Genomic DNA, 16,063 nt, shown 5'->3' with positions numbered 1-16,063 from the left:
CGCCGGGGAACCCCAGAAGAAGAGGATTGGGGCCGCTCTGAGCAATACCACTGCACAGAGCAGGTAAGTATAACATGTTTGTTATTTTAATAAAAAAAAAAAAAATTGCCTTTAGTAACACTTTAAGGGTTTTCACCCTAATGTATGCTATTAACCACTTCCGGACCGCCCGCCACAGAAATATGTTGGCTGTTTGAAGAGGAGTGCTGTTGTTATGGTAGCAGCTAACCGCCATAACCTCGGTATCTTCTTCTTCATGCTGGCGGACCGCTACAAGATAAAAGTGGTCTCTGTGGCAGATTCGCAGCGAGATCACTTTTATCGGCGGCAGGAGAGGGGCCCCCCTCCCACCGCACTCCGGTGCCCTCCACCACTTACTGGAGCCGTTGGCAGCGGCGGAGGAGATCGCGTCTGTCCCCTTGCTGTGTATGGAGACAAGTGAGGGGAAGATGGCCCCACCCGTCTCCATATCACTGCAGGGCGGAAGCGACGTCAAACGTCTCTTCCGCCCATGGGTCTTAAAGAGACATTTTTTTTTTAGAATGACAGAATTTTTATTTATTTTTTATTATTATTGCATTTTAGTCCAAATTTTAGAGCTGAGGTTTTTTTGACCCCAAATCTCATATTTAAGAGGACCTGTCATGCTTTTTTCTATTACATTCCTCTTAATAGGAATAAAAGTGACCCACATTTTTTTTTTTTTTAAAAAACAGCGTCAAAATAAAATAAAATGGTAAAATATGATTTTTTTTTTAAACCACTTAAGACCCGGACCTTTAGGCAGGTAAAGGACCTGGCCAGTTTTTGCGATTCAGCACTGCATCGCTTTAACTGAAAATTGCGCGGTCATGCAACGTGGCTCCCACAAATAGAGCTTAATTTTGGTGGTATTTGATTACCTCGGCGGTTTTTATTTTTTGCGCTATAAACAAAAATAGAGCGACAATTTTGAAAAAAAATGCAATATTTTTTACTTTTTATCCCCCCAAAAAATATTTTACATTTTTTTCCCCCTCAGTTTAGGCCGATACGTATTCTTCTACATATTTTTGGTAAAACAAAAAATCGCAATAAGCGTTTATCGATTGGTTTGAGCAAAATTTATAGCGTTTACAAAATAGGGGATAGTTTTATTGCATTTTTATAAAAAACATTTTTTACTACTAATGGCGGCGATCAACGATTTTTTTTCATGACTGCGACATTATGGCGGACACTTCGGACAATTTTGACACATTTTTGGGACCATTGTCATTTTCACAGCAAAAAATGCATTAAAAATGCCTTGTTTACTGTGAAAATGGCAATTGCAGTTTGGGAGTTAACCACTAGGGGCGCTGAAGGGGTTAAGTGTGACCTCATATGTGTTTCTAACTGTAGGGGGTGGGGCTGGACGTGTGACGTCATTGACCGTGTTTCCCTATAAAAGGGAACACACGATCAATGACAGCGCCACAGTGAAGAACGGGGAATCTGTGTTTACACACGGCTCTCCCCGTTCTTCAGCTCCTGGGACTCCAGCGGCGAACGGGTCCGCAGGTCCCGCCACAGCGGTCACAGAGCTTTGGACCGGGTCGCGTGCCCGTGTCCCACGGCTGGGCACTTAAAGAGGACGTACAGGTACGTGCTTGTGCCCAGCCATGCCATTCTGCCGACGTATATCTGCAGGAGGCGGTCCTTAAGTGGTTAAAGCGCCCCTGCTCGACGAGCTCACACGCAGAAGCGAACACATACGTGAGCAGCGCCCGCAAATGGCGTTTAAACTACACATGAGAGGTATCGCCGCGATCGGTGGAACGAAAGCAATAATTCTAGCCCTAGACCTCCTCTGAAACTCAAAACATGCAACCTGTAGATTTTTTTGTATACGTCGCCTATGGAGATTTTTAAGGGTAAAAGTTTGTTTCGCCATTCCACGAGCGGGCGCAATTTTCAAGCGTGACATGTTGGGTATCAATTTACTCGGCGTAACATTATCTTTCACAATATGAAAAAAAATTGGGCTTACTTAACTTTTTTATTTTTTAAGTCAAAAATTTTTTTTTCCATAAAAAAAGTGCGCTTGTAAGACCACTGCGCAAATACGGTGTGATATAAAGTATTGTAACGGCCGCCATTTTATTCTCTAGGGTGTCAGAAAAAAAATTATAATGTTTGGGGGTTCTAAGTAATTTTTTAGCAAAAAAAAGTGGGCTAGATTCAGGTAGGGGGACATAAGTTTGTGCGGGCGTAGCGTATGTTATTTACGCTACGCCGCCACAATTTAGAGAGGCAAGTGCATTATTCACAAAGCACTTGCTCCGTAAGTTGCGGCGGCGTAACGGCGTAAGCGCGCCAAATTCAAATTGTCAAGAGGTGGGCGTGTTTTATGTAAATAAAACATGACCCCACGTAAATGAAGTTTCTCACGAACGGCGCATGCGCCGGCCGTGAACGTATCCCAGTGCGCATGCTCCTAATCGCGTCAATGCTTTTGACGTGAACGTAATTTACTCAAAGCCCTATTCACGAACGACTTACGCAAACAACGTAAAATTTTAAAAATTCGACGCGGGAACGACGTCCATACTTAACATTGGCTATGCCTCATATAGCAGGAGTAACGTTACGCCGGAAAAAGCCTTACGCAAACGACGTAAAAAAATCTGCCGGGCGCACGTACGTTTCTGAATCGGCGTATCCAGCTCATTTGCATATTCTACGCTGAAATCGACAGCAGCGCCACCTAGCGGCCAGCGTAAATATGAAACTAAGATACGACGGCGTAAGAGACTTACGCCAGTCGGATCTTAGCCTAATTTCGGCGTATCTTGCTTTCTGAATACAGAAAGAAGATACGCCGGCGTAAATTCTTGCTGAATCTAGCCCAATGTTTTTAACTTGTACACAACAAATCTCAGAAAGAGGCTCGGTCCTTAAGTGGTTAAATGACGTTTGCTAACTCCTATAGTATGTATGCACATCTTTGTTTTTGGATGACGTGGATGTCAGATATGTCTGGTGTTCTATTCCATCTTTTAAACTGCAAAATACATCTAATCCGGCTACAATACGCGATTCCAGGAAGTAGAATATCCACTTTAATAGAATGGCTTTTTTTTTAAGATCTTAATTGCACAGAAGATAATTATCCATCGGCTTTAGCAATACAAAGAATTTCAGCCCTGACTGTCTTCTGCTGCAAGAAAATAGGTCATATTAAAAGGGAGGTTGTAATACTAAATTGTCACTTTCATCTGTGACTTCAATGGCTTTAAGCGGCGGATTTAGTTTTTTTTTATTAATTTCAGCGCTTTGTGATTCAGGTTTTGTTTTCAGTAAATTTTTTATGGTTTTCAATGCAGCGAGTGAGTAATCTCAGGAGCCATTACCAAATAAAATCCACCTAAAATAATGACCTAAATGTAGCTTCACTATGTTACCAAAAGTATTGGGACGCCCGCCCTTACATGAACTGTTAACCACTTCAGCCCTTGAAGATTTTCTCCCTTAACCACTTCCCGCCCGGTCAATAGTTAATTGACGTCTGGGAAGTGGTTGTGAAATCCTGACTGGACGTCTATTGACGTCCTGCAGGATTTCATGCCGGCGCACGGCCGTGGGGGCGCGCAGCGCGGCGATCGGTGATGCGGGGTGTCAGTCTGACACCCTGCATCTCCGATCTCGGTAAAGAGCCTCCAACCACGGCTGATCACGATGTAAACAGGAAGAGCCGTTGATCGGCTCTTCCTAACTCGCGTCTGACAGACGCGAGTAGAGGAGAGCCAATCGGCGGCTCTCCTGAAAGGGGGGGTTTGCACTGATTGTTTATCAGCGCAGCCCCCCCTTGGATGCCAACACTGGACCACCAGGGAGTGACCCCCAGTGTTTAATAGAGCAAAAAAAAAAAACACAAATAAAGAAAAACACCACAATCGATGCCAATCAGTGCCCACAAATGGGCACTGACTGGTAACATAGGCACTGGCTGAAATGATGCCATCAGTGCCACCCTCAGTGTCCATCAGTGCCACCCAGTGTCCATCAGTGCCACCTCTTAGTGCCCACCTATCAGTGCCCATCTGTGCCACCCATAAGTACCCATCAGTGCCACCCATTAGTGCCGCCTATGAGTGCCCATTAGTGCCGCCTATGAGTGCCCATTAGTGCCGCCTATGAGTGCCCATCAGTGCCGCCTATGAATACCCATCAGTGCAGAATACCAGCGCCGCCTATCGGTGCCCATCAGTGCCACCTCATCGGTGCCCATCAGTGCCACCTCATTGGTGCCCATCAGTGCCACCTCATCGGTGCCCATAATTGAAGAAGAAAACTTACTTATTTACAAAAAAAATTAACAGAAAAAAATAAAAACTTAATTTTTTTCAAAAATGTAGGTCTTTTTTTAGTTGTTGCGCAAGAAATAAATCGCAGAGGTGATCAAATACCACCAAAAGAAAGCTCTATGTGTGGGAACAAAATTATAAAAATTTCATTTGGGTACAGTGTAGCATGACCGCGCAATTGTCATTCAAATTGCGACAGTGCTGAAAATTGACTTGGGCAGGAAGGTGTGTAAGTGCCTGGTATGGAAGTGGTTAATGACTGGGCCATTTTTTTGCGATACGGCACTGCGCCGCTTTATCTGACAATTGTGCCTTTGTGCGACGCTGGACCCAAACAAAATTGACGTCCCCCTTTTTTTTTTTTTTTTATAAATAGAGCTTTCTCTTTGTAGTATTTGATCACCTCTGCTGTTTTTATTTTATGCACTATAAACCAAAAATTGCAACAATTTTGAAAAGAAAAAAACAATTTTTTTACTTTTTGCTATATTAAACAATATATATATATATATATATATATATATATATATATATATATATATATATATATATATATATATATATATTGGGCCCTTTCATACCTGCGGGACCGTATGTCTTTTTTTCATCCATCCGTTTTTAGATGAAATACGGACATGCATGTATCCCTATGGGATAGCGGATGAACATCCGCTGACACCCGATCTCATCGGGTGTCGGATCGGATCAGATGAACACGGACAGACGGTCCCGTGTTCATCCGATCGCCCCATAGAGGAGAGCGGAGATCTGACAGGGCGGTCCCTGCACAGTGTGCGGGGACCGCCCTGTCGTCTGCCGGCTCAGCGGGGATCAACTGAGCGATCCCTGTTGAGCAAGCGGGTGTTAAAGGAATGGATCATGACGGGATCCACCTGTGTGAAAGGACCCTTAGAAAAATTGTGACATGCTGTTTTTAAGATCGGGAAGGGAAAAAGATCACGAATTTGATTCTTCAAGATTAATCGTGCAGCTCTACCTCCCACTGACACCAGGGGTGGGGCACTATTCCTCCCACTGACACCAGGGGTGGGGCACTATTCCTCCCACTGACACCTGAAATAAAGATAAAAGGTCTGCAGTCACCGGTAATACACCTCCATCCCTGTATGCATATGCAGAAAAAGAGTCGCCCTTGGGACTTTAAATGAGGTGGTCACAGTTTGCCACTGAGTAACAAAAATAGTAACAGTATAGATTTTTTATTAAAATAGATGTACATACATGAATAGTACAGCATAGTAGCTCAGCCAATGGATTTGCACATAATAAAAGGTAATTAAAATTGATACAAACATTATACAATGCAGTATATGCAAATGCACGCATCAGAGAACCCGACGCACGTTTCGCAAGATCATTGCTCGCTCATCAGGGGTGGATGCAGATGGAATGTATCTAAAATAGATAAAGAGATGTGTCACAGTGGTAAATGCACGAACAATGGCAGAATGGGTCAGAACGAACTGACTCCCACTGACACCAGGGAAGGGGCACTATTCCTCCCACTGACACCAGGGATGGGGCACTATTCCTCCCACTGACACCAGGGATGGGGCACTATTCCTCCCACTGACACCAGGAAAGGGGCACTATTCCTCCCACTGACACCAGGGATGGGGCACTATTCCTCCCACTGACACCAGGAAAGGGGCACTATTCCTCCCACTGACACCAGGGATGGGGCACTATTCCTCCCACTGACACCAGGGATGGGGCCACTATTCCTCCCACTGACACAAACAATTGGGCACTATCCTCTCGCTGACACCAACCATGGGACACTATTGCTCTCAGTGACACCAATGATGGGGTGTTTCGTCACACATGGCAACCCATCACATTTGGCTACCTGCTAAATTCTCATCGAAAAGCAGTTAATAAAACGTTCACAAATTCCTTTCAGCTAAATTCTCTAGCAATATTCTTTGTCACATTCAGCTACCCATCACATTTGTAAAAGTGTTGGAACGCATATGGCGGCGTCGCGCATGCGCACTCCAGCGGGTAGCCAATAGTGATAAGCAGCCATATGTGACGAAACAGGGGCACAGAGATTTCAGTACAGGAGAAGGGCCTGTGCAAGACTGAATGTAAGGCTGGGCTTCAGCTTTACTCACATTTTTTTGGACAACTCTTATTTGCCTTTAGTATAGAACAGTCCATGACGGGGATCATGTGGAACGCAGAATTTCTTTCCTTCTTTAATTTGGCCCAAGTGGAGATATTTCTGATGTGGAGTGGATGATGACATTGTTGTCACAAGCCTCACTCGGTGGTTTGCGGTTGAACAAAATTCAGTTTTACTTCCCTTTCTCGTTAACGCTTCCTTAACTCTTTCATTGTTGACTCGTATAGAAATAGTCCTCAGTGTTACATAAAAAGCTCCCCATTCCAAACCGAAGGAAGTACATTGTTTTTTTTACTAGAGATTCACCGATACCAGTTTGAGTAACACAACTTTATTTTTTTGTACAAACCAGTGGCGGCTGGTGCTCCAATTATTTTTTTTTGGGGGGGGGGTGCAAATTCTGAAAAACACCCATCAATTGCAGCCTCACTGTGCCCATCAATTGCAGCCTCACTGTGCCCATCAATTGCAGCCTCACTGTGCCCATCAATTGCAGCCTCACTGTGCCCATCAATTGCAGCCTCACTGTGCCCATCAATTGCAGCCTCACTGTGCCCATCAATTGCAGCCTCACTGTGCCCATCAATTGCAGCCTCACTGTGCCCATCAATTGCAGCCTCACTGTGCCCATCAAACGCTGCCACTGTGCCCAAACGCTGCCCCAAATGATGCCACTTTGCCCATTAAATGTTGCCACTGTGCCCAAAATGCTGCCGCTTTGCGCCCCCCCCCCCTCGTCTGCCCGGCACTTACCTTGTCACGGGTGGGCAGCGGGTGATGGCGGCGAGCGGTGTCCTTCGTTTCTTCACCAACACAATGTTTTCTCCCGCACGCTCCTCCTCTGCTATGATTGGTCGCCTATAGGCCAATCAGGTGACGGGTAACACAGACCTGGCGCACCTGATTGGCTGAAAAGGGGGTTCACTGTTGGCAAAGCAAATTCCTTCGTTTTGCTAACATACAGCTGCGTGAAAAGCAAACGCACAACGTTTTGCCCGCTTCTCACATTTTTGGACGCCTATTAGAGCCAATAGCTCTAATCAGGTGCTTCCAAAAACGCCTCCACTGCTGTAATTCAGTTGCCCGGTGACTGAAAAGGGGCCGGACACCTGAATAGGAATAGGGGGTGTCAGCAGCGACCATAGATAGATTCATGCATTGCATTAATCTATCTATGGTAATCAGAGCGGTGCCAGGAAGGGGGGGCGGTGCTCCCGCGCCCTTTATGAATGCACTGCCACCGATACACACTGGTCAAAAAAATGAAAGGAACTCTTTGAAAACGCATCAGATCTCAATGGGGAAAAATCTCATGCTGGATGTCTATACTGATATGGACTTGGTAATGTGTTAGGAATGAAAGGATGGCACATCGTTTATTGGAAATTAAAATTGTGACAGACTCACCCAGGACATCACCGGACCCTTTTATGTCTTAAATCATCCTATGTCCACTAGGGGCATAGGATGACTGAGGAATGATATCTTGGACTACATGAGATGGGATTATTATGTAATTATTATCCACAATATATTCCAGGATATCTATAAAGAACTATTTACTGGTTGTTGATTCTAAACTCAATGGGTTAATTGTAAGAGTGACTCATTCATCATTTTGGGACACATACTGTTAGATGCTAATTGACCCTGCTATTGTGTGAAGATGTCCTGTGTTTACACTTATGATAATGTGTATTGTATAGCAGGTGAGCAGAGATGGGACGTCTACTACTATTTTGGTGTTCAATGGAAAAATGCCAATTGAGCTCCACAGTGTCCGGCAGTGAGCACACTAGAGGACGTCGGGCCCTCTGGCTCACAAGCCAAAATGTTTTGGGAATATTTGTATTAGTAAAAACTGTGTAATAAATTCCATGGAAGGTGTGTATGTAGAAAACAGGATTTTATTCACCACTTACAGACTGGTAGATTTGCCTGCTTAATGACCAGGCCATTTTTTGCGATTCGGCACTGCGTCGCTTTAACTGACAATTGCGCGGTCGTGCGACGTTGCACTCAAACAAAATTAACGTTCTTTTTCCTTCCCACAAATAGAGCTTTCTTTTGGTGGTATTTAAGCACCTCTGCAGTTTTATTTTTTTGGCGCTATAAACAAATAAAAGAGCGTCAATTTTGGAAAAAAAAAACTTTTCCCCAAAAATGTTTTTAAAAATCAAATTTCTTCATCAGTTTTGGCCAATATATATTCTTCTACGTATTTTTGGTTAAAAAAAAAAAAATCGCAACAAGCGTTTTATAGATTGGTTTGCGCAAAAGTTATAGTGTCTACAAACTATGGGATAGATTTATGACATATTTTTTATATATATATATATATATATATATATATATATATATATATATATATATATATATATATATATATATATATATATATATATATATATATATATATATATATAATTTTTTTTTTTTACTAGTAATGGCGGTGATCAGCGTTTTTTTGCAGTACTGCAACATTGCGGCGAACAGATTGGACACTTTTGATAAATTTTTGGGACCACTGACATTTATACAGCGATCAGAGCTATTAAAATGCACCGATTACTGTGTAAATGTCACTGGCAGGGAAGGGTTAACACTAGGGGGCGATCAAAGGGGTTAACTGTGTTCCCTTGTTTGTTTCTAACTGGGGGGAATGGGATTGACTAGAGGAGGAGACATATCGTTGTTCCTAGCTTGTAGGAACAGACAATCTGTCTCTCCTCTTCTCACAGAACAGGGATTTGTCTGTTTACACACACACACACATGTTCCTGTTCTGGCTCTCGTGCCCATGATCACATCCGCCAGCCACGTGCATCGGTTCCCCCACCGTGCAGTGGGTGCCTGCTATAGGCATTTAAAGGGCCGACGTACAGCTACGACGGTTCGCTGGATCATGCTGATCTGCTGCCGTATTATGACGGCGGCTGGTCCGCAAGTGGTTAAAGCAGTATTGAACCCAAAAGCAAACATTTATTAACCACTTGCTTACTGGGCACTTAAGTGGTAGTAAACTCTTTACTACCACTTTTAGCTACAGGTAAGCTTATAATAAGGCTTACCTGTAGGTATAAAGAATATCTCCTAAACCTGTGCGGCGCATGCGCATCTGGGGTCCTCGGCTAAAGGGCCGGCAGCCGCCGGACCTTGCCGGAATGAAGTCTCCCGCATGCATGCGCGGGAGTGACAACATCGCTGCTCCAGCCAATCACAGCGCTGGAGCGGCGATACCAGGAAGACACGCCAAGGCAAGATGACATCTGGCTCGGCGTGGATCAGGTAAGTTCTCTACACCTCGTTCCAAGGGAAGTATTTCACAATGAGCTAGTATGCACCGCATACTAGCTCAATATTCCTTTTTGCCTTGCTGGTGTAAAAAAAAAATAATAATAATTATTGCGGGTATACAACCGCTTTCAACCCCCCTCCTGCCCAGACCAATTTTCAGCTTTTAGCGCTGATGCACTTTGAATGACAATCGCGCGGTCATACAAAGCTGTACCCAAATTTAATTTAATTTTCCCACTAATAGAGATTTCTTTTGGTGGTATTTGATCACACCTGCGGTTTTTATTTTTTGTGAAACAAACGAAAAAAATAGAAAATTTTGAAAAAAATAAATCATGTTTTTATATTTTGTTAATTTTTTTTGCAAACAGGTCATTTTTCTCCCTCATTGATATGCGCTGATGAGGCGCCACTGATAGGCTGCACTGGTGGACACAGATAAGGCAGCACTGATAGGCAAAGATAAGGCGACACTGATAGGCACAGATAAGGCGACACTGATGGGGGACAGATAAGGCAGCACTGATGGGTTGCACTGATGGATGTTACTGATGGGCACCGATAGATGGCACTGGTGGACACTGATAAGTGGCACTGATAGGTGGCACTGGTAGGGGACACTGATGGGCACTGGTAGGTGACAATGATGGGCAGCACTGTTTGAGGCTCTGAGTCCAAGGATTTGTTTGTAGACCTCCGAGTCAGGATTGTATTGAGGCACAGATCTGGGGAAGGGTACTGTAAATAAAAAAATAAAAATGTATTATTTATTTTATTATTCTTGTGTTGCTTTTTCTGCAGTTTCAAGCAAGCACCACTTTGTGGACGGTCCTCTTCTGTACCAGTTCCGGCTGAACTTCAGGCGCAGGCGAAAGATTATGGAACTTCTCATCAAGAGGCCGCAGACCGTTGTGGAGAGTCAGGACAGTCCGTTCTGCGTCCGGAAGCAGAGCCATGACAAGTCAGCCAGCTTCAACTCTGGTAGATTTATAATTCCTATTGGTTATGTTTGGGTTTCATGAGAGTTAAAGGGTATGTAAATAACAAACATGTTATACTTTCCTCCACTGTGCAGCTAGTTTTGCACAGAGTGGCCCCCGAACCTGGTCTTCTGGGGTCCCTCGGCGGCTGTCTCGGCTCCCCTCCACCTTCATGCGAGCTTGCATGGTGAGGAGTTCTTGCGGGCGCACTCCTGTGACACAGCCGACGGCCAAAGCCGCTCACTGTATCACTTGGCCCCGGCGCGCCGTGTCATTGGATATGATTGACAGCCGCGCTAGCCAATGGCTGCGCTGCTTTCAATCAACCAATGAATGAGCAGAGAAGCTGGCCCAGAAGCCTGCGTGTTCACGGTGCGGGACTTTCGAGGGGTCAGGTAAAGGGGGGCTCGGGGGGCGCTAATGCTCGAATGTTTGTTCACCTTAATGCATTAGGGTGAAAAAACATCTACCCTTGCAACCCCTTTAAGAATGGGGCCCTTCCTCCTTTTTTTTTTTTTATTCTTTTTGTTTTGTTATCCTATGAATATTTTAGAAAATTAGTTGAGATGTTTATGGATATTACATTTTGTGCTATGTGTATGCCAATACTGCTTATATGTTTGGGGATAATTGTTGTACCTTGATTCAATAAAGATTTATTAAAGGAATCATAGAGCTGGTCGGGGACAGGAAGGTCGTCTCTATGGTCTAGGACAGGGGTCTCCAAACTTCTTAAATACAGGGCCAGTTATGACGTCATTACTTCACTTTTTTTTTTTTATCTCCTACTTTCCAGGGTAAAGGAGAGATTTGGGGTTTTATAGACCCCCAGATGCCTCCATACAGAGGAACTGTCACCCCTTCTTTCTATAACAAGGGATGCTTACAGTTCTTGTAATATACTGTATTTATCGGCCTATTGCGCGCCCCAGCGTATAGCGCGCACCCCCAAACTTGAAGAAAAATTCCTGGAAAAAAAAATACTCAGTTTGGATGCCCCTCGTCGGTGTCTTGCCCGTCGTCCATCGCTTCCTGCCTGTCGTCCATCGGCGGCCTCGTCCGGTCCGGCGTCCTTCTGCGGCCATCGTGGTGTCCTCCCCACTCGATCCCCGCTTCCCGCGTTGAGTTTGAACCACTGCGCAGGCATATACCGAGCGCAGTACACTCGGGTATAGTCGGGCCGGCTCGGCTCCTCTGGCGTAAAGGATGTACAGGACGCACAGGACGTGACCGCAAGAGGAGCCGAGCCTGCCCGACTATACCCGAGTGTACTGCGCTCGGTATATGCCGGCGCAGTGATTCAAACTCCGCGCGGGAAGCGGGTTACGGCGTATATCGCGCACCCGCGATTTTGCCCTGATTTTCAGGGCAAAAAAGTGCACGGTATACGCCGATAAATACGGTAAATAAAAGTGAGTGTTAAAAATATGCTCATGCACAGAAGCAAACGCATACGTGGGTCGCGCACGCATATGTAAACAGGGTTCGCACCACATGTGAGGTTTTGCCGCAGACGTCCTAGCGAGATGCAATCATTTTTGTGCTAGACCTCTTCTGCATTTCTAGACTGGTAACCTGTAAACATTTTTAAAGTGTTGCCTATGAATTTCACGAGCGTGCACTATTTTAAAGCGTGACATGTTCGGGATCTATTTACTCAGCGTAAAATCATCTTTTATATATTACCCAAAAACTAGGTATTGTGTTTTTTGATTTAAAATTCACTCAAGTGCGGTTAAAAAAAATGCTGCGCAAACACTGTATGATTAAAAATATAGCAATTGCAGCGATCGCCATTTTATTCTCTAGGGCAGGGGTCTCCAAACTTCTCAACTAAAGGGCCAGTTTATTGTCCTTCAGACTTTAGAAGGACCGGATGGTGGACAGTGGGGAGCAGAAAATGTCCCGGGCCCAGCATCATTGAGGATAAATATGGCCTCAGGGTTGGGGGGTCAGTAGGAGGAGGAGTAGTGCCCCTATCAGTAGGAGGAATAGTATCCCATCATTGTTATCAGTAGAAAAAATAGTGCCCCCTTGTTGGTGTCAGTGGGAGGAATAGTACCCCAAGGGCTGTATAAAGGCTAGCAAAGGGCCACATCTGGCCCTCGGGCTGCAGTTTGGAGACCCCCTGCTCTAGGGCCTCTGCTAAAAAAAAAAAGATATATAAAAAATATATATATACCGTATATACTTAAGTATAAGCCGACCCGAATGTAAGCCGAGGCACCTAATTTTACCACAAACAACTGAAAACGTATTGACTCGAGTATAAGCCTAGGGTGTCCATCTGCATGTCTCACTGTGCCCATGCCCATGCCTAGACTGACGTTTAACATGGGAGTCTATGGAAGGGGTGCCCGGTTTTGAAAAATCTGTGCTCCCCAGCCGTAGGTCCCCCAGACAGCAAACTTTGCACACTTGTAGAGGAAGAGTGGGGCTACATGTGTGCCAAGGTTGGGGTCCAGGGGACCTACGGCCGGCCGGTACCGGGTCCCCAAAATCCGGGAGATCAGGTGCAAAAAGGTGACTCGAGTATAATACTCGAGTATATACTGTATGTGTGTGTGTGTGTATGTATATATATATATATATATATATATATATATATATGTGTGTTTGTGTGTGTGTATGTATATATATATAATATATATATATATATATATATATATATATATATATATATATATATATATATATATATATATATATAATATAATATATATTTTTTTTTAGCAGAGGCCATCGAGAATAAAATGGCGTATGGGTTAAACTTGGCCCCCACTCACACCGGTGCGTCTTGTCACGCGATTTTACAGGTCCAAATCCCATGACGAGTCACGCCCTATTGCCGGCAATGGAACTGTTCAAATCGGAGCAACTTTTATTTGAAGAAAGGTTCCTGCACCCTTTTTTGCGTTTACAGGTGCGACCTGCATAGACATCTGTGCAAGAAGTCGCACGATTTCAAAGTCGGTTTCAGTGTGAATGGGGGCTTAGCGAATTCTGTAGAGAACTCTCAGAGGAATTGCTGGAGTCTCACTGTATATTTAACTTACAGTAACCTTTCCTATTGGCTGTCACCCTCTAATGCACAAAGCAAAGAATAATATTGGTCAAGAACCAACTCAACCTACGTAATTGGTCTTCCTGAAATGACTGGGTCTTCATAGAAAGGAAGGTAATAATGGAATAAATGGTGCAGCAGGTTCTGCCCTCTGCACATGATGACGGGGAGCGATACAATTAAAAAAAAACCAAGGATATTGGGATGCGTCTTGCTGTATGGCGTGGGACTTAATGGCGCTTTTGTTTCTTAAAGCCTTTTAAGCTAGCAAAGCTCATGTTAAGTAAGACAATTAAAGCAAATTTGACATATGTGAGACAAGATCGTGTTCTATAGGGCAGACTGAGTCACTGCAGAAAATTCGATTTTGAACTTTTCTAGCCACTGCTAAGTAGTCAATAATGGAAAACCAACTTTTTGTTAGTTATGTAGTCCAAATGAAAACAAAGCCTATATCAGGGGTCGACAATGACCGGGCGCCAGGTCGCAATTGCGACAAGAAATTGTGACCTGGCGCCCGCTCCCGTCGGTAATTGAGGCCACGGCTTTGCGGCCTACAAGGCCGCGGCCTTAATTACCGGCCGCCGCGTGCCCGCTGCGATTGAGCGGCGGGGGAGGTGGGGGCGCACGGAGGCACAGGATCCTGTGTCTCCGTGCGCCCCCACCTTCCCCGCCGCGCGGCGGCCCGTAGTTCAGGCCTTTGCGGCCTTGTGAAGTCCCAAGCTGTCCCAATCGCTTCCTTCTGTGAGCTGGCGCCATCTGGTGGTGACCAGTGGCATTACAATTTAAACAGCAATTCTAATGTAATTTTTCACTATTTTCACTGCCATCTCCTTCCCTCTAATTAGAACCCCTAAACATTATATATATTTTTTATTCTAACACCCTAGAGAATAAAATGGCGATCGTTGCAATACTTTCTGTCGCACTTTTATTGGGAAAAAATACACACAGTAAAGTTATCCCAATTTTATTTTTAAATTGTGAAAGATAATGTTACGCCGAGTAAATTGTTACCCAACATGTCACGCTTCAAAATTGCGTCCGCTAGTGGAATGCCGACAAACTTTTACCCTTTAAAATCTCCATAGGCGACGTTTAAAAAATTCTACAGGTTGCATGTTTTGAGTTACAGAGGAGGTCTAGAGCTAGAATTATTGCTCTCGCTCTAACGATTGCGGGGATACCTCACATGTGTGGTTTGAATACCGTTTACATATGCCGGCGCTACTCACGTATGTGTTCGATTCTGCGCGCGAGCTCGTCGGGACGGGGCGCGTTTTCTGGCTCCTAACTTTTTTAGCTGGCTCCTAGATTCCAAGCAAATTTGTCAAACCCTGGCCTATATATATATATATGCCTACAGGTGGCTGAGGTTGAGAAGCGACTTTTCCCTATATGAATTTCTTCAACATACGTAGAAATGGTTTTCTCATATATGGTATAACCATGTTCTAAGCAAGGTTAAAATCAGGAATACAAGCAGATGTTAAACTATTTCAGCCCCGGAAGAATTTACCCCCCTCCTTACCAGAGCACTTTTTGTGATTCGGCACTGCGTCGCTTTAACTGACGATTGCGCGGTCGTGCAACGTGGCTCCCAAACAAAATTGACGTCCTTTTTTTCCCCACAAATAGAGCTTTCTTTTGACATTTGATCACCTCTGCGGTTTTTATTTTTTGCGCTATAAACAAAAAATGACTTTTTGCTATAATATCCCTCAAAAAGATATAAAAATACATTTTTTTCCTCGGTTTAAGCCGATACTTATTCTTCTATATATTTTTGGGGGAAAAAATCGCAATAAGCGTATATTGATTGGTTTGCGCAAAAGTTATAAAGTTCCAAAATGGGGGATAGTTTTATGGCATTTTTATTAATGTTTTTTTTTTATTAGTAATGGCGGCGATCAGCGTTTTTTTTTTTTTTTTTTCAAATAACAATTTTTTTATTTTCGAAAAAAGGTCAATACAAAATGTAGCAGCATTTCAAGTGTAAGATAAAAGAGGTAATACAAAAATTCCAGCTGAATGTGCTTACACAGCGGCCACATTCTTGGTTATACATTCAGTAACGTATAAAACAACTAGGTAACAAAGAGGAGAGGAGGAGAAGTGAGAGGGTAGAGTAGAAGAAGAAGATGGGGAAAGAAGAGAAAAGAAAAAAAAGGGGGGAGGAAAGAGAGAAAAAGGAAAGAGAAGGGGGGAGACTGGGGGAAGGGGAGGGGGGGGGAGCAGGCAGGAG

General features: G+C 44.1%; 1 protein-coding gene across 2 annotated transcripts in view; it reads left to right on the top strand.

The window, feature by feature from the left end:
• Positions 1-16,063, top strand: part of DEPTOR (DEP domain containing MTOR interacting protein) — a 173,754-nt gene that overhangs the window by 113,657 nt on the left and 44,034 nt on the right. For both annotated transcript variants that reach the window (XM_040354915.1, XM_040354916.1), the window contains exon 6: positions 10,576-10,755. In XM_040354915.1, the coding sequence (XP_040210849.1) occupies positions 10,576-10,755 (180 nt within the window). The remainder of the gene's footprint in view (positions 1-10,575; positions 10,756-16,063) is intronic.

Source organism: Rana temporaria, chromosome 5 (assembly GCF_905171775.1).
Source record: "Rana temporaria chromosome 5, aRanTem1.1, whole genome shotgun sequence".
Taxonomy (NCBI): Eukaryota; Metazoa; Chordata; class Amphibia; order Anura; family Ranidae; genus Rana; species Rana temporaria.
This window is presented reverse-complemented; position numbering and strand designations above follow the sequence as displayed.